This window comes from Nerophis ophidion, linkage group LG16, assembly GCF_033978795.1.
Source record: "Nerophis ophidion isolate RoL-2023_Sa linkage group LG16, RoL_Noph_v1.0, whole genome shotgun sequence".
Classification (NCBI taxonomy): Eukaryota; Metazoa; Chordata; class Actinopteri; order Syngnathiformes; family Syngnathidae; genus Nerophis; species Nerophis ophidion.
This window is the reverse complement of record NC_084626.1, coordinates 47,188,116-47,209,831: the sequence shown is the minus strand read 5'-3', so window position 1 is coordinate 47,209,831 and position 21,716 is coordinate 47,188,116. Positions and strand designations below refer to the sequence as shown.

Genomic DNA, 21,716 nt, shown 5'->3' with positions numbered 1-21,716 from the left:
ATGTGTGTTATTAGGTACAGTACAGAAGATGTGTTATGTAGAGTGCAGAAGATGTGTTGAGTGGTCATTTCCTGTTGATTCTGCTTGTCCTGCTCTTTTTTTAACTCTCCCTGAGCCCAAAATGTCTTCCATTTGTCAGCGACGCCAATGGGCGGGTCAACTTCTTCTCCCTGGTTTTAGGCCTGGTCTGCAGAGAAAGTTGCGACAATAAGTAGTTTGCGGGTGAGGTGCGCCCCCCCTTTCTCCCGCTTGTACCTTTCCCCTCCACCTGGAAGTCCTGGGGCAGCAGCTTGTCCTGCCTGCTGCCCAGGCTGAAGGCCAGGAAGGCCAGGATGAGCGAGTCCATGATGCTGATGATGGCCAGGATGTAGGCCCAGCGCACGCTGCAGTGGCCCAGGGAGTACTTGTCGGTCCGCTGGCCGCACATTCGCTTCACCTCGTCCGAGTCCCAGCCGTCGGGGTAGATCATGCAGCCCATCACCATGCAGGCGCCTGCGGACGCAGAGAAGCAGTGAAACATCAAAAGTTCACACGGCGCCAATTCATCAAGGATCACACACGCTCCGAGGAACACATCCATTCAGCTCTGACTCTGCATGGCGCTAGCTGCATGTGGAGTGTGCATGGTCAGCAAGGACACATGTTTAAGTCTCATCTTAAAACTCATCTGTATACTCTAGCCTTTAAATAGACCTCCTTTTTAGACCAGTTGATCTGCCGCTTCTTTTCTTTCTCCTATGTCCCCCCCTCCCTTGTGGAGGGGGTCCGGTCCGATGACCATGGATGAAGTACTGACTGTCCAGAGTCGAGACCCAGGATGGACCGCTCGTCGGGACCCAGGATGGACCGCTCGCCTGTATCGGTTGGGGACATCTCTACGCTGCTGATCCGCTTGAGATGGTTTCCTGTGGACGGGACTCTCGCTGCTGTCTTGGAGCCACTATGGATTGAACTTTCACAGTATCATGTTAGACCCGCTCGACATCCATTGCTTTCGGTCCCCTAGAGGGGGGGGGTTGCCCACATCTGAGGTCCTCTCCAAGGTTTCTCATAGTCAGCATTGTCACTGGCGTCCCACTGGATGTGAATTCTCCCTGCCCACTGGGTGTGAGTTTTCCTTGCCCTTTTGTGGGTTCTTCCGAGGATGTTGTAGTCGTAATGATTTGTGCAGTCCTTTGAGACATTTGTGATTTGGGGCTATATAAATAAACATTGATTGATGTTGCACGTTACTTCCAGGAAGTGGACTAGAACAAGTTGTGGTCAAGGGTGTGCCTATGCTTGTCAAAAGCTACATCTTCAGGAAGAAAAACACTCATGGTTCATCTGGGATGGCGACCAGTCCGCCTACAGGAGAGAGGCGGAGCAGCTGGCGTCCTGCGGTTCCACCCAGAGCGGACGGCGCCCACTCTCCGCCGCAGCTGGCCGCAGTCCACACCTGTGACTGATGAGGTCAGCTGCTTCAAAGACCAGTGGACCCAGGGATCCTGGCGGGAACTTAGTTCTCTGTTGAAGTACAGTAAGCGATCATCCTGCTTTATGCAAATCCTGTTTTCCCTGTCTTCAGTCTCTCCGTGGTTCTCAGTGTCTTCTCCCGTGTCCCCGCAGAACTCTCCGTCACCTGCAAAGTGAGCTGTGCGTCTCACTCTTCCCCGGATCTCCTTCGTCCTTGGATTGCTTCCTTCGTCCCTCGACTCCTCGCTTCCTTCCACGGACTACCCTTCCTGTCTCCAATCAATCAATCAATGTTTATTTATATAGCCCCAAATCACAAATGTCTCAAAGGACTGCACGAATCATTACGACTACGACATCCTCGGAAGAACCCACAAAAGGGCAAGGAAAACTCACACCCAGTGGGACGCCAGTGACAATGCTGACTATGAGAAACCTTGGAGAGGACCTCAGATGTGGGCACCCCCCCCCCCCCCTCCCCCTCTAGGGGACCGAAAGCAATGGATGTCGAGCGGGTCTAACATGATACTGTGAAAGTTCAATCCATAGTGGCTCCAACACAGCCGCGAGAGTTCAGTTCAAGGCGGATCCAAGACAGCAACGAGAGTCCCGTCCACAGGAAACCATCTCAAGCGGAGGCGGATCAGCAGCGTAGAGATGTCCCCAACACAGGCGAGCGGTCCATCCTGGGTCCCGACGAGCGGTCCATCCTGGGTCTCGACTCTGGACAGCCAGTACTTCATCCATGGTCATCGGACCGGACCCCCTCCACAAGGGAGGGGGGGGACATAGGAGAAAGAAAAGAAGCGGCAGATCAACTGGTCTAAAAAGGAGGTCTATTTAAAGGCTAGAGTATACAGATGAGTTTTAAATGCTTCTACTGAGGTAGCATCTCGAACTGTTACCGGGAGGGCATTCCAGAGTACTGGAGCCCGAACGGAAAACGCTCTATAGCCCGCAGACTTTTTTTGGGCTCTAGGAATCACTAATAAGCCGGAGTCTTTTGAACGCAGATTTCTTGCCGGGACATATGGTACAATACAATCGGCAAGATAGGATGGCGCTATATCGTGTAGTATTTTATACGTAATTAGTAAAACCTTAAAGTCACATCTTAAGTGCACAGGAAGCCAGTAGAGGCTCACCTGCACTAAGTAAGGTAAGTCTTGCCCTTATTGGATTGCATCGCACCTCCAACACTTTGGTAAGACACTCCAGTTCATCTATACACACATAGTCTTACAACACACACTCTTGGCTTTTTAACACACACATCATTCTCTAGTTTATTAGTATTGTTATTATTATATTCAGTATTATATATATATATATATATATATTTATTTTTTAACTTTGTGTAAGAATAAATCTTTGCACATTACTGCCATCTGGTGTCCGTTTGCTGTCACGTCCTTAGTAAACCATAACACAACGCCCAGAAAACAGTAGAGATGATCTTGGACTTCAGGAGAGTCACAACCCCACCGTCCCCCGACTCCATCTTGGAATCCTTTAGTTTCCTGGGCACCACCATCACCCAGGGCCTCAAGTGGGAGCCTCATCAAGAAGGCCCGGCAGAGGATGTACTTCCTGCGGCACCCGGAGAAACTGAAGTTGCGGACCGAGATGCTGGTGCAGTTCTACTCAGCCATCATGGAGTCCGTCCTCACCTCCTCCATCACCGTCTGGTTCCCTGGCGCCACAGTCCGGCACGAGCATGGACTGCAGCGCATGGTACTTGCTGCTGAGAAGGTGATTGGCCTCCAGGACCAGGAGGCGTGTGGGTGGGACCACAGCTGACTCTTCTCACCCTGGACACAAACTATTCTTCCCTCGCCCCTCAGGCAGGGGACTACGGTCCATCCAGACCCACACCTCCTGCCACCTCAACACTTGTTTCCCCTCGGCAATCAGACACATGAACAATAACACGATCTGATAGCTCACTTACAACTCATCTTATTATTACCTATTCTGTCTTATACATGTATGTCTTTGATGTTATTACCTATTCTGTCTTATACAGGTATGTCTTTGATGTTATTACCTATTCTGTCTTATACAGGTATGTCTTTGATGTTATTACCTATTCTGTCTTATACAGGTATGTCTTTGATGTTATTACCTATTCTGTCTTATACAGGTATGTCTTTGATGTTATTACCTATTCTGTCTTATACAGGTATGTCTTTGATGTTATTACCTATTCTGTCTTATACAGGTATGTCTTTGATGTTATTACCTATTCTGTCTTATACAGGTATGTCTTTGATGTTATTACCTATTCTGTCTCATACAAGTATGTCTTTGATATTACCTATTCTGTCTTATACAGGTATGTCTTTGATGTTATTACCTATTCTGTCTTATACAGGTATGTCTTTGATGTTATTACCTATTCTGTCTTATACATGTATGTCTTTGATGTTATTACCTATTCTGTCTTATACATGTATGTCTTTGGTGTTATTACCTATTCTGTTTTATACAGGTATGTCTTTGATGTTATTACCTATTCTGTCTTATACAGGTATGTCTTTGATGTTATTACCTATTCTGTACTATACAGGTATGTCTTTGATGTTATTACCGATTCTGTCTTATACAGGTATGTCTTTGATGTTATTACCTATTCTGTCTTATACAGGTATGTCTTTGATGTTATTACCTATTCTGTCTTATACAGGTATGTCTTTGATATTACCTAATCTGTTTTATACAGGTATGTCTTTGATGTTATTACCTATTTTGTCCTATACAGGAATGTCTTTGATGTTATTACCTATTCTGTCTTATACATGTATGTCTTTGATGTTATTACCTATTCTGTCTTATACAGGTATGTCTTTGATGTTATTACCTATTCTGTCTTATACAGGTATGTCTTTGATGTTATTACCTATTCTGTCTTATACATGTATGTCTTTGATGTTATTACCTATTCTGTCTTATACAGGTATGTCTTTGATGTTATTACCTATTCTGTCTTATACAGTTATGTCTTTGATGTTATTACCTATTCTGTCTTATACAGGTATGTCTTTGATGTTATTACCTATTCTGTCTTATACAGGTATGTCTTTGATGTTATTACTTTTCTGTCTTATACAGGTATGTCTTTGATATTACCTATTCTGTCTTGTACAGGTATGTATTTGATGTTATTACATATTCTGTCTTATACATGTATGTCTTTGATGTTATTACCTATTCTGTCTTATACATGTATGTCTTTGATGTGATTACCTATTCTGTCTTATACATGTATGTCTTTGATGTTATTACCTATTCTGTTTTATACAGGTATGTTGTACTGTTTTGATGTTATTGCCTATTCTGTCTTATACAGGTATGTATTTGATGTTATTACCTATTCTGTCTTATACAGGTATGTCTTTGATGTTATTACCTATTCTGTACTATACAGGTATGTCTTTGATGTTATTACCTATTCTGTCTTATACAGGTATGTCTTTGATGTTATTACCTATTCTGTCTTATACAGGTATGTCTTTGATGTTATTACCTATTCTGTCTTATACAGGTATGTCTTTGATGTTATTACCTATTCTGTTTTATACAGGTATGTCTTTGATATTACCTAATCTGTCTTATACAGGTATGTCTTTGATGTTATTACCTATTCTGTCCTATACAGGAATGTCTTTGATGTTATTACCTATTCTGTCTTATACAGGAATGTCTTTGATATTACCTATTCTGTCTTATACAGGTATGTATTTGATGTTATTACCTATTCTGTCTTATACAGGTATGTCTTTGATATTACCTATTCTGTCTTATACAGGTATGTCTTTGATGTTATTACCTATTCTGTCCAATAGAGGAATGTCTTTGATATGACCTATTCTGTCTTATACAGGAATGTCTTTGATATTACCTATTCTGTCTTATACAGGTATGTCTTTGATGTTATTACCTATTCTGTCTTATACAGGTATGTCTTTGATGTTATTACTTTTCTGTCTTATACAGGTATGTCTTTGATATTACCTATTCTGTCTTATACAGGTATGTCTTTGATGTTATTACCTATTCTGTCTTATACAGGTATGTCTTTGATGTTATCTAGTCTGTCTTATACAGGTATGTCTTTGATATTACCTATTCTGTCTTATACAGGTATGTCTTTGATGTTATTACCTATTCTGTCTTATACAGGTATGTCTTTGATATTACCTATTCTGTCAAAACAAGGAAGCCAGGCTGATCGTGGAGAGAGACAAAGGGGAGTAATTAGTGGCCAGGAGCAGGTGAGCGTCCCCAACACTAATCACAGGCAGGTGAAACTAATCTGCAGCCATGGCAACTGAAACACAAACCCAGGGCTGCAGAAAACAAGAGTGAGGAAGTCAAAACTAACAGAAGTAAAAACACACACACACACACACAAGGATCATGGAGTGTGTGTGTCAGGTGTTTAGTATGTGTGTCACTTTCATCTTGCACACACACACACACACGTGTGTTAACTCTGCAGTAGCTCAACTCTTTGAAACACATGAAACACGGTCAAAGGAGGACATGAAACATGGTCAAAGGAGGACATGAAACACGGGCAAAGGACATGAAACACGGTCAAAGGAGGACATGAAACATGGTCAAAGGAGGACATAAAACATGATAAAAGGAGGACATAAAACATGATCAAAGGAGGACATGAAACACGGTCAAAGGAGGACACTAAACATGGTCAAACGAGGACATGAAACATGGTCAAAGGACGACATGAAACATGGTCAAAGGAGGATATGAAAAATGGTCAAAGGAGGACATAAAACACAGTCAAAGGAGGACATGAAACATGGTCAAAGGAGGACTTGAAACATGATCAAAGGAGGACATGAAACACAGTCAAAGGAGGACATAAAACATGGTCAAAGGAGGATATAAAACATGGTCAAAGGACGACATGAAACATGGTCAAAGGAGGACATGAAACATGGTCAAAGGAGGACATGAAAAATGGTCAAAGGGGGACATAAAACACAGTCAAAGGAGGACATGAAACATGGTCAAAGGAGGACATGAAACATGGTCAAAGGAGGACATGAAACATGGTCAAAGGAGGACATAAAACATGGTCAAAGGAGAACATGAAACATGGTCAAAGGAGGACATGGAACATGGTCAAAGGAGGACATGAAACACGGTCAAAGGAGGACATAGAACATGGTCAAAGGAGGACATGAAACACGGTCAAAGGAGGACATGAAACACGGTCAAAGGAGGACATAGAACATGGTCAAAGGAGGACATAGAACATGGTCAAAGGAGGACATGAAACATGGTCAAAGGAGGACATGAAACATGGTCAAACGAGGACATGAAACATGGTCAAACGAGGACATGAAACATGGTCAAACGAGGACATGAAACATGGTCAAACGAGGACATGAAACATGGTCAAACGAGGACATGAAACATGGTCAAAGGACGACATGAAACATGGTCAAAGGAGGACATGAAAAATGGTCAAAGGGGGACATGAAAAATGGTCAAAGGGGGACATAAAACACGGTCAAAGGAGGACATGAAACACGGTCAAAGGGGGACATGAAAAATGGTCAAAGGGGGACATAAAACACGGTCAAAGGAGGACATGAAACACGGTCAAAAGAGGTCATGAAACATGATCAAAGGAGGACATGAAACACGGTCAAAGGAGGACATTAAACATGGTCAAACGAGGACATTAAACATGGTCAAACGAGGACATGAAACATGGTCAAAGGAGGACATGAAACACGGTCAAAGGAGGACATGAAACACGGGCAAAGGACATGAAACATGGTCAAAGGAGGACATGAAACATGGTCAAAGGAGGACATGAAACATGGTCAAAGGAGGACATGAAACATGGTCAAAGGAGGACATGAAACACAGTCAAAGGAGGACATGAAACACAGTCAAAGGAGGACATAAAACATGGTCAAAGGAGGACATGAAACACGGTCAAAGGAGGACATGGAACATGGTCAAAGGAGGACATGAAACACGGTCAAAGGAGGACATAGAACAAGGTCAAAGGAGGACATGAAACATGGTCAAAGGAGGACATGAAACATGGTCAAAGGAGGACATGAAACACGGTCAAAGGAGGACATGAAACACGGTCAAAGGAGGACATGAAACACGGTCAAAGGAGGACATGAAACACGGTCAAAGGAGGACATGAAACATGGTCAAAGGAAGACATGAAACATGGTCAAAGGAGGACATGAAACATGGTCAAAGGAGGACATGAAACACGGTCAAAGGAGGACATGAAACACGGTCAAAGGAGGACATGGAACACGGTCAAAGGAGGACATGGAACACGGTCAAAGGAGGACATGGAACACGGTCAAAGGAGGACATGAAACACGGTCAAAGGAGGACATGAAACACGGTCAAAGGAGGACATGAAACACGGTCAAACGAGGACATGAAACACGGTCAAACGAGGACATGAAACACGGTCAAACGAGGACATGAAACACGGTCAAACGAGGACATGAAACACGGTCAAACGAGGACATGAAACACGGTCAAACGAGGACATGAAACACGGTCAAACGAGGACATGAAACACGGTCAAAGGAGGACATGAAACATGGTCAAACGAGGACATGAAACATGGTCAAAGGAGGACATGAAACATGGTCAAAGGACGACATGAAACATGGTCAAAGGACGACATGAAACATGGTCAAAGGAGGACATGAAAAATGGTCAAAGGAGGACATGAAAAATGGTCAAAGGGGGACATAAAACACGGTCAAAGGAGGACATGAAACACGGTCAAAGGAGGACATGAAACACGGTCAAAGGAGGTCATGAAACACGATCAAAGGAGGACATGAAACACGGTCAAAGGAGGACATGAAACACGGTCAAAGGAGGACATGAAACACGGTCAAAGGAGGACATTAAACACGGTCAAAGGAGGACATGAAACATGGTCAAAGGAGGACATGAAACATGGTCAAAGGAGGACATGAAACATGGTCAAAGGAGGACATGAAACACGGTCAAAGGAGGACATGAAACACGGTCAAAGGAGGACATGAAACACGGTCAAAGGAGGACATGAAACACGGTCAAAGGAGGACATGAAACACGGTCAAAGGAGGACATGAAACACGGTCAAAGGAGGACATGAAACATGGTCAAAGGAGGACATGAAACACGGTCAAAGGAGGACATGAAACATGGTCAAAGGAGGATATGAAACATGGTCAAAAGAGGACATGAAACACGGTCAAAGGAGGACATGAAACACGGTCAAAGGAGGACATGGAACACGGTCAAAGGAGGACATGGAACACGGTCAAAGGAGGACATGGAACACGGTCAAAGGAGGACATGAAACACGGTCAAAGGAGGACATAGAACACGGTCAAAGGAGGACATAGAACACGGTCAAAGGAGGACATGAAACATGGTCAAAGGAGGACATGAAACATGGTCAAAGGAGGACATGAAACATGGTCAAACGAGGACATGAAACATGGTCAAACGAGGACATGAAACATGGTCAAAGGAGGACATGAAACATGGTCAAAGGAGGACATGAAAAATGGTCAAAGGGGGACATAAAACACAGTCAAAGGAGGACATGAAACACGGTCAAAGGAGGACATGAAACACGGTCAAAGGAGGACATGAAACACGGTCAAAGGAGGTCATGAAACATGATCAAAGGAGGACATGAAACACGGTCAAAGGAGGACATTAAACACGGTCAAACGAGGACATGAAACACGGTCAAAGGAGGACATGAAACACGGTCAAAGGAGGACATGAAACACGGTCAAAGGAGGACATGAAACACGGTCAAAGGAGGACATGAAACACGGGCAAAGGAGGACATGAAACACGGGCAAAGGAGGACATGAAACACGGTCAAAGGAGGACATGAAACACGGTCAAAGGAGGACATGAAACACGGTCAAAGGAGGACATTAAACACGGTCAAACGAGGACATTAAACACGGTCAAAGGACGACATTAAACACGGTCAAAGGACGACATGAAACATGGTCAAAGGAGGACATGAAAAATGGTCAAAGGAGGACATGAAAAATGGTCAAAGGGGGACATGAAACACGGTCAAAGGAGGACATGAAACACGGTCAAAGGAGGTCATGAAACACGATCAAAGGAGGACATGAAACACGGTCAAACGAGGACATGAAACACGGTCAAACGAGGACATGAAACACGGTCAAACGAGGACATGAAACACGGTCAAAGGAGGACATGAAACACGGTCAAAGGAGGACATGAAACATGGTCAAAGGAGGACATGAAACATGGTCAAAGGAGGACATGAAACACGGTCAAAGGAGGTCATGAAACATGATCAAAGGAGGACATGAAACACGGTCAAACGAGGACATGAAACACGGTCAAACGAGGACATGAAACACGGTCAAAGGAGGACATGAAACACGGTCAAAGGAGGACATGAAACACGGGCAAAGGACATGAAACACGGTCAAAGGAGGACATGAAACACGGTCAAAGGAGGACATGAAACATGGTCAAAGGAGGACATGAAACACGGTCAAAGGAGGACATTAAACACGGTCAAACGAGGACATGAAACATGGTCAAAGGACGACATGAAACATGGTCAAAGGACGACATGAAACATGGTCAAAGGAGGACATGAAACACGGTCAAAGAAGGACATGAAACACGGTCAAAGTAGGACATGAACCATTGTCAATGGAGAACATGGAACATGGTCAAAGGAGGACATGAAACATGGTCAAAGGAGGACATAAAACATGGTCAAAGGAGAACATGTAACATGGTCAAAGGAGGACATGAATCATGGTCAAAGGAGGACATGAAACATTGTCAAAGGAGGACATGAAACATTGTCAAAGGAGGACATGAAACATGGTCAAAGGAGGACATGAAACAAGGTCAAAGGAGGACAGGAAACATGGTCAAAGGAGGACATGAAACACGGTCAAAGGAGGACATAAAACACGGTCAAAGGAGGACATGAAACACGGTCAAAGGAGGACATGGAACACGGTCAAAGGAGGACATGAAACACGGTCAAAGGAGGACATAGGACACGGTCAAAGGAGGACATGAAACATGGTCAAAGGAGGACATGAAACATGGTCAAAGGAGGACATGAAACATGGTCAAAGGAGGACATGAAACACGGTCAAAGGAGGACATGAAACACGGTCAAAGGAGGACATGAAACACGGTCAAAGGAGGACATGAAACACGGTCAAAGGAGGACATGAAACACGGTCAAAGGAGGACATGAAACACGGTCAAAGGAGGACATGAAACACGGTCAAAGGAGGACATGAAACACGGTCAAAGGAGGACATGAAACACGGTCAAAGGAGGATATGAAACATGGTCAAAGGAGGACATGGAACACGGTCAAAGGAGGACATGAAACACGGTCAAAGAAGGACATAGAACATGGTCAAAGGAGGACATGAAACATGGTCAAAGGAGGACATGAAACATGGTCAAACGAGGACATGAAACATGGTCAAAGGAGGACATGAAACATGGTCAAACGAGGACATGAAACATGGTCAAAGGACGACATGAAACATGGTCAAAGGAGGACATGAAAAATGGTCAAAGGGGGACATAAAACACAGTCAAAGGAGGACATGAAACATGGTCAAAGGAGGTCATGAAACATGATCAAAGGAGGACATGAAACACAGTCAAAGGAGGACATTAAACACGGTCAAACGAGGACATGAAACATGGTCAAAGGAGGACATGAAACACGGTCAAAGGAGGACATGAAACACGGGCAAAGGACATGAAACATGGTCAAAGGAGGACATGAAACATGGTCAAAGGAGGACATGAAACCTGGTCAAAGGAGGACATGAAACACGGTCAAAGGAGGACATGAAACACGGTCAAACGAGGACATTAAACATGGTCAAACGAGGACATGAAACATGGTCAAAGGACGACATGAAACATGGTCAAAGGAGGACATGAAAAATGATCAAAAGGGGACATAAAACACAGTCAAAGAAGGACATGAAACATGGGAAACAGGGGTGTCCAAAGTGGGTCTGGCCCTTCGTGATCCAAGGCTTTTTTTCCCTAAAGTTTTTTTTAATCAAAATTGTGCAAAAGAAATGAAAGATGAACAAAAATGGAAGAAGTCAGAACTAATCACACTTTGTCTTAAGGAGCTTTTAGGAAGACTTTTTTCCAAAGTGAAGTGTATCATGTGGATGGAAGATATCACTTTCCCAAAGTGAAGTGTATCATGTGGATGGAAGATATCACTTTCCCAAAGTGAAGTGTATCATGTGGATGGAAGATATCACTTCACATTTCAAACATCTTCAGTAGTACTTTCACTATGTGGCCTAATGTGGACAAAGTTTGGACACCCCTGGTACTTCCCATAAAATGTGCTTTGTAGACACTACATTAGGTACGCCTGCACCATTGAGCGCCAAGGAGTCCATACAACACTGTCACGGAAGCTTCCATACAACACTGTCACAGAAGCTTCCATTCAACACTGTCACGGAAGCTTCCATACAACACTGTCACGGAAGCTTCCATACAACACTGTCACGGAAGCTTCCATACAACACCGTCACGGAAGCTTCCATACAACACCGTCACGGAAGCTTCCATTCAACACTGTCACGGAAGCTTCCATACAACACTGTCACGGAAGCTTCCATACAACACTGTCACGGAAGCTTCCATACAACACTGTCACGGAAGCTTCCATACAACACTGTCACGGAAGCTTCCATACAACACCGTCACGGAAGCTTCCACACAACACCGTCACGGGAGCTTCCACACAACACCGTCACGGGAGCTTCCATACAACACCGTCACGGAAGCTTCCATACAACACCGTCACGGAAGCTTCCATACAACACCGTCACGGAAGCTTCCATACAACACCGTCACGGAAGCTTCCATACAACACCGTCACGGAAGCTTCCATACAACATCGTCACGGAAGCTTCCATACAACACCGTCACGGAAGCTTCCATACAACACCGTCACGGAAGCTTCCATACAACACCGTCACGGAAGCTTCCATACAACACCGTCACGGAAGCTTCCATACAACACCGTCACGGAAGCTTGCATACAACACCGTCACGGAAGCTTCCATACAACACCGTCACGGAAGCTTCCATACAACACCGTCACGGAAGCTTGCATACAACACCGTCACGGAAGCTTCCATACAACACCGTCACGGAAGCTTCCATACAACACCGTCACGGAAGCTTCCATACAACACCGTCACGGGAGCTTCCATACAACACCGTCACGGGAGCTTCCATACAACACCGTCACGGGAGCTTCCATACAACACCGTCACGGAAGCTTCCATACAACACCGTCACGGGAGCTTCCATACAACACCGTCACGGAAGCTTCCATACAACACTGTCACGGAAGCTTCCATACAACACTGTCACGGAAGCTTCCATTCAACACTGTCACGGAAGCTTCCATACAACACTGTCACGGAAGCTTCCATACAACACTGTCACGGAAGCTTCCATACAACACTGTCACGGAAGCTTCCATACAACACTGTCACGGAAGCTTCCATACAACACCGTCACGGAAGCTTCCATACAACACCGTCACGGGAGCTTCCATACAACACCGTCACGGGAGCTTCCATACAACACCGTCACGGGAGCTTCCATACAACACCGTCACGGAAGCTTCCATACAACACCGTCACGGAAGCTTCCATACAACACCGTCACGGAAGCTTCCATACAACACCGTCACGGAAGCTTCCATACAACACCGTCACGGAAGCTTCCATACAACACCGTCACGGAAGCTTCCATACAACACCGTCACGGAAGCTTCCATACAACACCGTCACGGAAGCTTCCATACAACACCGTCACGGAAGCTTCCATACAACACCGTCACGGAAGCTTCCATACAACACCGTCACGGAAGCTTCCATACAACACCGTCACGGGAGCTTCCATACAACACCGTCACGGGAGCTTCCATACAACACCGTCACGGAAGCTTCCATACAACACTGTCACGGAAGCTTCCATACAACACTGTCACGGAAGTTTCCATACAACACTGTCAGGGAAGCTTCCATACAACACTGTCACGGAAGTTTCCATACAACACTGTCACAGGAGCTTCCATACAACACTGTCACGGAAGCTTCCATACAACACTGTCACGGAAGCTTCCATTAGCTTTGAGTCTTGGTTCCAGCGCTTGCCTATTGAGACAGTTCTGGTCTTGGACGCCATGAAGGTGTGCAGGCGTACCTAATGTGGTGCCCTGTGCTTTGGGTGCCTACTAACTGGAGGCCAGCTGCATCCAGGCGCAGATCTTGTACACGCTTCCGGCGTTGCAGAAGAAGAAGAGGCTGAAGCACACAATGCTGCCCACCACCAGCAGCGTGGAGATGCCCACAAAGAACATGGCCGTCTTGAAGGCTCCGGACGGGATGGAGCCGAAGTCCAGGGCGCTCCCCTTGCAGATGAGCTCCGAGGTGAGTGCGTTGCCAATGCAGTAGTGGAAGAGTCCGAAGTAACCGGCCTGTGGCGTGTTGACGCTGTCCCCGATCCAGTAGGGCTGGATGAACACCACCACCGTGATCACGGCGAAGGTGATGGTAAACACGGTCCAGAGTACACCCACGGCGCGGGCATTACGCACGTAGTTGGTGTGGTAGATCTTTGCCGCCTCTTTGGCCGGCAACATGGTGATCTAGCAGGTCCTCTTCAGGGGAAGAAACTATTTGAGTGGTATGAGCAACACTGCAGAGATCAGAATGTAACCTACTCCAGAAGGACTGCAACTCTAGAACTGTCCTTCATGAATTATTGATGGTCAACGGATCCTGCAGGCCTGCCAGGTGGTTGCTTAAAAGCTGCTGCATTCACTTTCACGACAGGTAAAACACGTATCTGAAGTAGCTCTCGTTATAACTAAGTGCACAGTCTGTTGTGGGGAAAAGCTACATGTAGCTAAGCTACCTCGCTTAGCTACATTTTGCAGTTGCTTGGTGGTAGTGTGATATTTTCAAATGGTCTTTCTTAATCCATAATCATGTTTGAAGCAGCTCGTATTTCCCCATGCCAACTTTTTGGGTCGTTATCTTATGTCCTCTAGTAAACTCTTGGTCAACTTTGAAGGCTTCGAGGTGTCCGCCAAGGAGTATAACATACTCCCTCATCCGTTCGGAACAAAAGCTGTATTTCTTTCTGTTTTCGCTCTACATAAGTGGACACTTTTTGTTTGTAAGGGATGGTCTCGTAAAGCTTTAGTAAAACGTGGACAAGTACTATTCCATCTCGATGGTCCTTTTTTACGCAACATGTATGTCGTCCAAAAGAACTTGGGAGTGACCAGTGTGTTTTATTCCCTGAGAGGAAGACTGGTCGCCCGCAACAAATTGGGGGCTTCGTCCGGGATGACACGTTGAGGATTGAACCTCTCTGGACAGACTTGCCTGGCCAAAACATAAATCAAGGTCCGCAGAGCCTTTCGTAAAATCTGCATTAGGAGTCTGTCCTGAAGTCTGTAAGTCTAACACTGTTTTGGACCACAGGGATAGAGCGGAAATATCTCACTTGAATTTCTCTGATGGTGTGCTCGGCTAGATGACATCATACTTGTCAAATAGAGTACAGACTGTTCACTGTCACATTACCTTTGCTGTTCAACCAGGCTCTACCTTGGGCCAAATTATGTTCAGTCTCTATGACGTACTTAGAGTCTAGTCTGCCCAGGTGTTCATTTGCAGTGATATCATGATGATCCAGTGCTACCTAGGTGTTCATTTGCAGTGATAACCTGATGATCCAGTGCTGCCCAGGTGTTCATTTGCAGTGATATCATGATGATCCAGTGCTGCCCAGGTGTTCATTTGCAGTGATATCATGATGATCCAGTGCTGCCCAGGTGTTCATTTGCAGTGATATCATGATGATCCAGTGCTGCCCAGGTGTTCATTTTATTCTGATGATCCAGTGCTGCCAAGGTGTTAATTTGCAGTGATATGGTTATGATCCAGTGCTGCCCAGGTGTTCATTTGCAGTGATATCCTGATGATCCAGTGCTGCCCAGGTGTTTATTTGCAGTGATAACCTGATGATCCAGTGCTGCCCAGGTGTTCATTTGCAGTGATATCATGATGATCCAGTGCTGCCCAGGTGTTCATTTGCAGTGATAACCTGATGATCCAGTGCTGCCTAGGTGTTCATTTGCAGTGATAACCTGATGATCCAGTGCTGCCCAGGTGTTCATTTGCAGTGATATCCTGATGATCCAGTGCTGCCCAGGTGTTCTTTTGCAGTGATATCATGATGATCCAGTGCTGCCCAGGTGTTCATTTGCAGTGATATTCTGATGATCCAGTGCTGCCCAGGTGTTCATTTGCAGTGATATTCTGATGATCCAGTGCTGCCCAGGTGTTCATTTGCAGTGATATGCTGATGATCCAGTTTGCCCAGGTGTACATTTTATTATGATGATCCAGTGCTGCCCAGGAGTTCATTTGCAGTGATATCCTGATGATCCAGTGCTGCCCAGGTGTTCATTTGCAGTGATATTCTGATGATCCACTGCTGCCCAGGTGTTCATTTGCAGTGATATGCTGATGATCCAGTTTGCCCAGGTGTACATTTTATTCTGATGATCCAGTGCTGCCCAGCTGTTCATTTGCAGTTATATGCTGATGATCCAGTGCTGCCCAGGTGTTAGGGTTAGGGTTGAGGTTAGCGTTAGGGGGAGTGGAGGGTAGGCACTGCCCGTCTACAACCTGTCCAGGCAACGCCCACGCCAAACGCAGGACCCCCCAAGGAACCTGAAAGAGAGCAGTCTGAGTCGGTGTTAGATGCGGTTAGGGTTAGGGTTGGGGTTGGGGTTAAGATTAGGGTTTGGGTAAGGGTGTGCACTGTCCGTCTGCAATCCGTCAGGGCGACGCCCACACCAACCGCAGAACCCCCCGAAAACCCCGAAAGCGAAAACCGCCAAACTCCGGGGTGTGCAATGTGGTGGCAAACACGGCCAAATCGTTGTGGATGTCCAACGACGCGTTTCGGTCCCCTAGACCTCATCAGGTTGGCTTTCAAATGCAGGATGTGTACCATCTTTTTGACTGCGTTACCTCATGCCGAGTGGGACACTACTAATTCCCTAGTAGGTGGAGCACTACTAATCTCCTGAGGCCAAATAATAACGGCTTCTCTGCTTGTCTTTGCAGCTGGATGTCCCTTCATAAGCAGCTGGAGAGCGAATGAGCCGGTGGGGTAGCTGGAGGACTTATTTATGAGATTCTGCAGGGGGTGGGGCTTCAGCTCCCCACTGCAGTGTCACTACAGACCTCTCAGACACAACCACACATGTATGTGGAAATATGCTTGGTCTATGATGTGCCTCAGACTCCTGTACAAGTGTTTGAGTCCCTCACCACACTGACATGGTGCCCCTTGCACACACGTTCCTAGGAAAAAAGAGTCCCCAGGGAGCCCACGACCGGCGGGACGCCACCCAAGCGACGGATTGGAGGTACTGGCGGGTTAAGGTTGGGGTTAGGGTTGGGGTTGGGGTTAGGGTTAGGAGTTAGGGTTAGGTTTAAAGAGAAAGAGAGACGGGTAGGTTTTAGGTATAAAGAAAAGAGAGACGGGTAGGTTTAGGCATGAAAAATAGGGTCGGTTAGGGTTAGGACAAGGGGTTGGGGAAGGGCTTAGGGTTGGGGTTGGGGTTGGGGTTAGGGTTAGGAGAGGAGAGAGAGAGAGTGGGAGAGAGAGTGAGATAGAGAGAGAGAGTGTTGAGGTTAGGGTTAGGAGAAGAGAGGGATAGAGAGACAGAGAGAGAGAGTAAGAGAGAGAGAGAAGAGGAGGGTGTGCACTGTCCGTCTGCAACCTGTCCAGGCGACGCCAAGCCAAACGAAGGACCCCCCAAGGACCCTGTAAGAAATCGAATCGGGGCTTTAAATGAAGTGACAAACACATGCGGATAATATCCAGCGACGCGCGTTTCGGCCTTTCAGGCCTCGTCAGGCTGGCTGAGCCACGCCCAGTGGGGGTCTTCTCCCTCCCCAGTGGGTAAAGGGTGCTTCCTGGAAACCCCGTGGCCAAGACGGCTTCCCTATGTGTCCTCACGGCAGGAGGGTATCTCATGACTAGTGGTTAGGGTTGGGGTTGGGGTTGGGGTTAGGGTTGGATTTAAAGAGAAAGAGAGATGGGTAGGTTTTAGGTATAAAAGAAAAGAGAGACGGGTAGGTTTAGGTATGAAAAAGAGAGTCGGTTAGGGTTAGGATAAGGGGTGGGGAAGGGCGATAAAAGAGTAGAAAGAAAACAAAATAAAAATGGTGTGCACGGTCCGTCTGTGGTCCAGCGGGCTCGCACTCACGTCTCATTGAGGCCCCCCGGATGTTCGGTCCCCAATTTAGCAATCCACTGGCGTTCGGCTCACCTCCGTTGGCCGACACTCCAACGGGAGTCTGTCTGCACCACACAAGCCCGGACAGAAGCCCACCCGTGCTGGATAAAATGTCGCACTAGGTGGGTGGTGGTGTTTTTCTGCCGGGTGATGTTATATTTGTGTTGGTAGAAACGAATGGCGATCGGATTGCCCGTTTCACCAACATATAACATCTGGCATCGCTGGCAGAGGATGACATAGACACAGTTCTTAGTGTGTGCGTCACCTCTGCACAGCGGCTGGAAGACCTTGCCGTTCTGGCGGTTGACCAGCCAGGGGATGTGCCGCAAGGGAGCGCTGTTCCTCGTTGGAGGCGGATCCCCCGGGGGAACCAGCAAATCACCCAGGCTGGGGTTTTTGCGGAAGGCTGACACCAGGTAGTGTTCTGTGAGTCTGCCACTTTTTTCCACGAAGTCCCTAAAATTGTGTTTGACTCTTCTTGCCACCTGTACCGCCGCAGGTGAAAAAGTAGTTATGAGGGGGATCATAGATTTGCCAGGGGGAGGCTTCTTTGGATCCAGGAAGCACCTGCACTGTTCCCTGAGGAAGGACCTCGAGTATCCCCTCCTCCTCAGGGCAGCGAACAGGACTCCCATGGCCGAAACAAAATCATCCCGCCTGGTGCAGATCCGGTGGAATTGCAAGAGTTGCGACTTGACCAACCCCGCAAAGGTGTGTCGGGGGTGGAAGCTAGTCTTATGTAGAAGGGCATGGGTGTCGGTCTGTTTAAAGAAAACTCTAATGTCCAGGTGGTGCGTGGAGGCGAAGTCAGGGCCTTTGAAGGTGGTGGTGTCCAGAAAATCCACAGATGTAGGGCTGGTGGTGGACTTAATTGTAATACTGGGGTTGTGGGTGAGGGGCTTCACGGTGGCAGAGGGGTTAGTGCGTCTGCCTCACAATACAAAGTTCCTGCAGTCCTGGGTTCAAATCCAGGCTCGGGATCTTTCTGTGTGGAGTTTGCATGTTCTCCCCGTGAATGCGTGGGTTCCCTCCGGGTACTCCGGCTCTCTCCCACTTCCAAAAACATGCACCTGGGGATAGGTTGATTGGCAACACTAAATTGGCCCTAGTGTGTGAATGTGAGTGTGAATGTTGTCTGTCTATCTGTGTTGGCCCTGCGATGAGGTGGCGACTTGTCCAGGGTGTACCCCGCCTTTCGCCCGATTGTAGCTGAGATAGGCGCCAGCACCCGCCGCGACCCTAAAAGGGGTAGAAAATGGATGGAGGGTTGTGGGTGTTGAGGATGTGGAGGAACACCTCGAAATCCTCCATGGAGTGGGTCCACACACCCCAGATACCATCCAAATATCGAAAATAATGTAGGGGCTGTATTGGGCAGGCAACGAGGGCAGAGGTCTCCCATTCTGCCATAAAAATATTAGCATACGCTGGGGCGAATTTCTTCCCCATGGCCGTCCCCTTAATTTGTAGATAAAACTTCCCATTAAACTCAAAGTCATTCCTCTTAAGATTAATATCTAGAAGTTGCAGGAGTTCCTTCTCTGGTCTGCTAACATCTCGGAATTTGTAAAAAAATATTTTTGACGACTTGGATGCCCTCGTCAATATCAATTGGTGTGTATAGACTATCAATGTCAATTGTAAATAAAATGGACTCCTGGGGAATGACAATGTGTTTAATTTTATCTATGAAATCACATGTGTCTTTGAGGTAACTATTATGCCTAATTGAAAGTGGGGTCAAATAATAATCTATATATTCTGCCGTCCTGTAGGTTTCACTGCCGCAGTCGGACACAATGGGTCTACCGGGGGGTATTTCATGGGGTCGGCTCCACTTGTGTGGCTCCTTATGAATCTTGGGGAGCAAGTAGAACCTGCGGGGACGGGGTTCGGATTCGCCCAGGAGGTCAAGTGTGTTGTTTGGTGTTAATGAATCTTTTATTTAATAAATTTGTCAACAATTTTCGTTATCATGGGGATGGTGTCGAGGTAAATGGGTGTGGCCAAAGGGGAATAGTAGGTGGTGTCACTAAGTTGTCTGTTGCCCTCCCAAAGGTATTGGGACCTGTCCAAACTAACAACCGCGCTGCCCTTATCAGCCGGTTTGATAATGATGTTTTTGTTATTTTTAAGGCTACGGAGAGCCTCAGTCTTGCCACCGCCACTGCCAGGGCGCAACCCGACAGGAGCGATGGGTGCTCATCCGCCAGAACCAGCGTGTGGACATCTGGAGGTAGCAGACCCGGTGATGGTTCTCATTCGGACCTGGGAGTGGAAGGTCGCGGTCCGAGGGACCCTTGTTTTTCATAATACACTGCAAGTTTAATGCTCCTGTGGTATTCCTGCAGGTCGTATTTGACTTGATGGTGCCACTCGGGACTGAGGTTGACGGACGGGACAAAAGTGAGGCCTTTGTCGAGGAGGGAGCGCTGCGAGGAGGTGAGTATAAAGTGTTTAGATAAATTTACGATGTTGTTGTTTGTGGTGGTGTTGTTGTTGTTGTTGTTGTTTGTGTCTCCCCCCCGACAGGTCGGGTTTTTGGGGACGCCAAGTTTAAATGCTGAAGCCAGTGCTTCAGCACGTTCTTGGCAGTCTCCTCGGTCCAGTGCAGGTTGTCCCTCCCCGTAGCGAACTCATCGCTGGTGAGTGCCGGGATGAAGTTGTAATTTTTGTGAATGTAAGTGTTTATTTTGTGGAGGTTGTTTTTGTGTTCCTCGGGCAGGGCTTCCGAAAAATTGATGAGGGGGATGGAAATTTCGGCGTTAGGGAAGACCGTTTTGGCCACCTTGAGGGCCCTTTGGATCTGCTTGATAAAATAACCATCTCTACCTCAACACTAATTTTGTTTTTTTCCAGTATGGCCTCTGCATGGCGAAAGTTGGCCCCTGGGTAGCTGTCCATCTGAAGGTCCTGGAGACGGACGGATGGAAGACGACTGATGTTGGAGTCACCAATCACCAGGACCTTCTTATCGACAGACAGGTGCCAATCAACCAATTCGCGAGTCGTGCTAATGTGCCTGGTAGGCCCCCTGCGCGGACTCATTGGTGTGGCTAACTGTGTTGTGTCTGTGTCCTCTGTCGGCTGAGAGGCCGAAGTGACGGTTCTAGGCCCTTTCCGGATTCCAGCAAAAAATTGGGACCAGCTCGGACCCGCTTCCGGAACCGGCGTGCGTGGAGGAGGAGTGTCCACGAGGGGCACGTCCGGAAGAGGCGCGTACGGGAGAGAGGAAGTCGGCGAGGGTGGTCCCGGTTGGCCAGAACCAAGTTGGGACCAACTAGGAGGCGTGTCAGGGGGCAGCTGGGACCACCCTGGAGGCATATCAGGGGATGACGCCGGCTGCTCAGGTAAGTAGTGGGAAGTGTCTGGCTGGCCAGGAGTCCCCTGTACATTGTCCGCCACATGGACTAGAACTGATGTGTTTTGTTCCCCAGGTAGCGGTGGCGCGTCGGAGACCGCAGGAGGGACCCTGACTTCGGTCTCGACATGCGAATGCGGCCTGGGTGGCGGGACCAGGGGAGGACTGCTGCATGGCTCCTGGAGTCGTGTCCCTCTCTGGTGCCGCAGCCAGAGAGGAAGGCGACAAAACCGGGAAGGGGACCGGGGTGACCTGTCCCCTAGGACCCGGGACCCGTTCCACCACAGGGGACCAATCTCTGACCATAGGGTCGGTCATGGTGGACACCGTGGTGCGCGTAGGAGCGTGCAGGGTCGGAACCTGCAGGGGCGGCGAGGGGTGCACCACCTCCATCACAGCCCGGGTGCTGGACAAATCCGAGTCGACCAGTGACCCCGTCTGCTCAGATCG

At 47.3% G+C, this 21,716-nt stretch overlaps 2 protein-coding genes across 6 annotated transcripts in view; one reads left to right on the top strand and one right to left on the bottom strand.

Moving 5' to 3' along the window:
- Positions 1-100: 100 nt before the first annotated feature.
- Positions 101-14,806, bottom strand: lhfpl5a (LHFPL tetraspan subfamily member 5a). Its single transcript, XM_061875555.1, has 2 exons — positions 13,813-14,806; positions 101-492 (listed from the first exon to the last, which is right to left on the bottom strand). Exons 1-2 carry the CDS (start codon positions 14,213-14,215, stop codon positions 101-103), a joined length of 795 nt encoding a protein of 264 aa, XP_061731539.1. The 5' UTR covers positions 14,216-14,806.
- The window catches only part of LOC133535478 (uncharacterized PE-PGRS family protein PE_PGRS10-like), a 16,558-nt gene continuing 388 nt past the window's right edge, over positions 5,547-21,716 (top strand). The window contains exons 1-8 of one of the 5 annotated variants that reach the window (XM_061875346.1): positions 5,547-5,729; positions 16,722-16,862; positions 16,966-17,026; positions 20,042-20,186; positions 20,257-20,550; positions 20,765-20,890; positions 21,000-21,255; positions 21,343-21,716. The exon at positions 21,343-21,716 is cut by the window's right edge and continues 388 nt beyond it. In XM_061875346.1, coding sequence (XP_061731330.1) covers positions 20,777-20,890; positions 21,000-21,255; positions 21,343-21,698 — 726 coding nt within the window. In that variant the 5' untranslated portion in view covers positions 5,547-5,729; positions 16,722-16,862; positions 16,966-17,026; ... (1 more) ...; positions 20,257-20,550; positions 20,765-20,776 and the 3' untranslated portion in view covers positions 21,699-21,716. Of the gene's footprint in view, positions 5,730-13,568; positions 17,027-20,041; positions 20,187-20,256; positions 20,551-20,764; positions 20,891-20,999; positions 21,256-21,342 lie in introns of those variants that run through there. The other 4 variants (XM_061875345.1, XM_061875344.1, XM_061875343.1 and 1 more) reach the window with 4 other exon arrangements.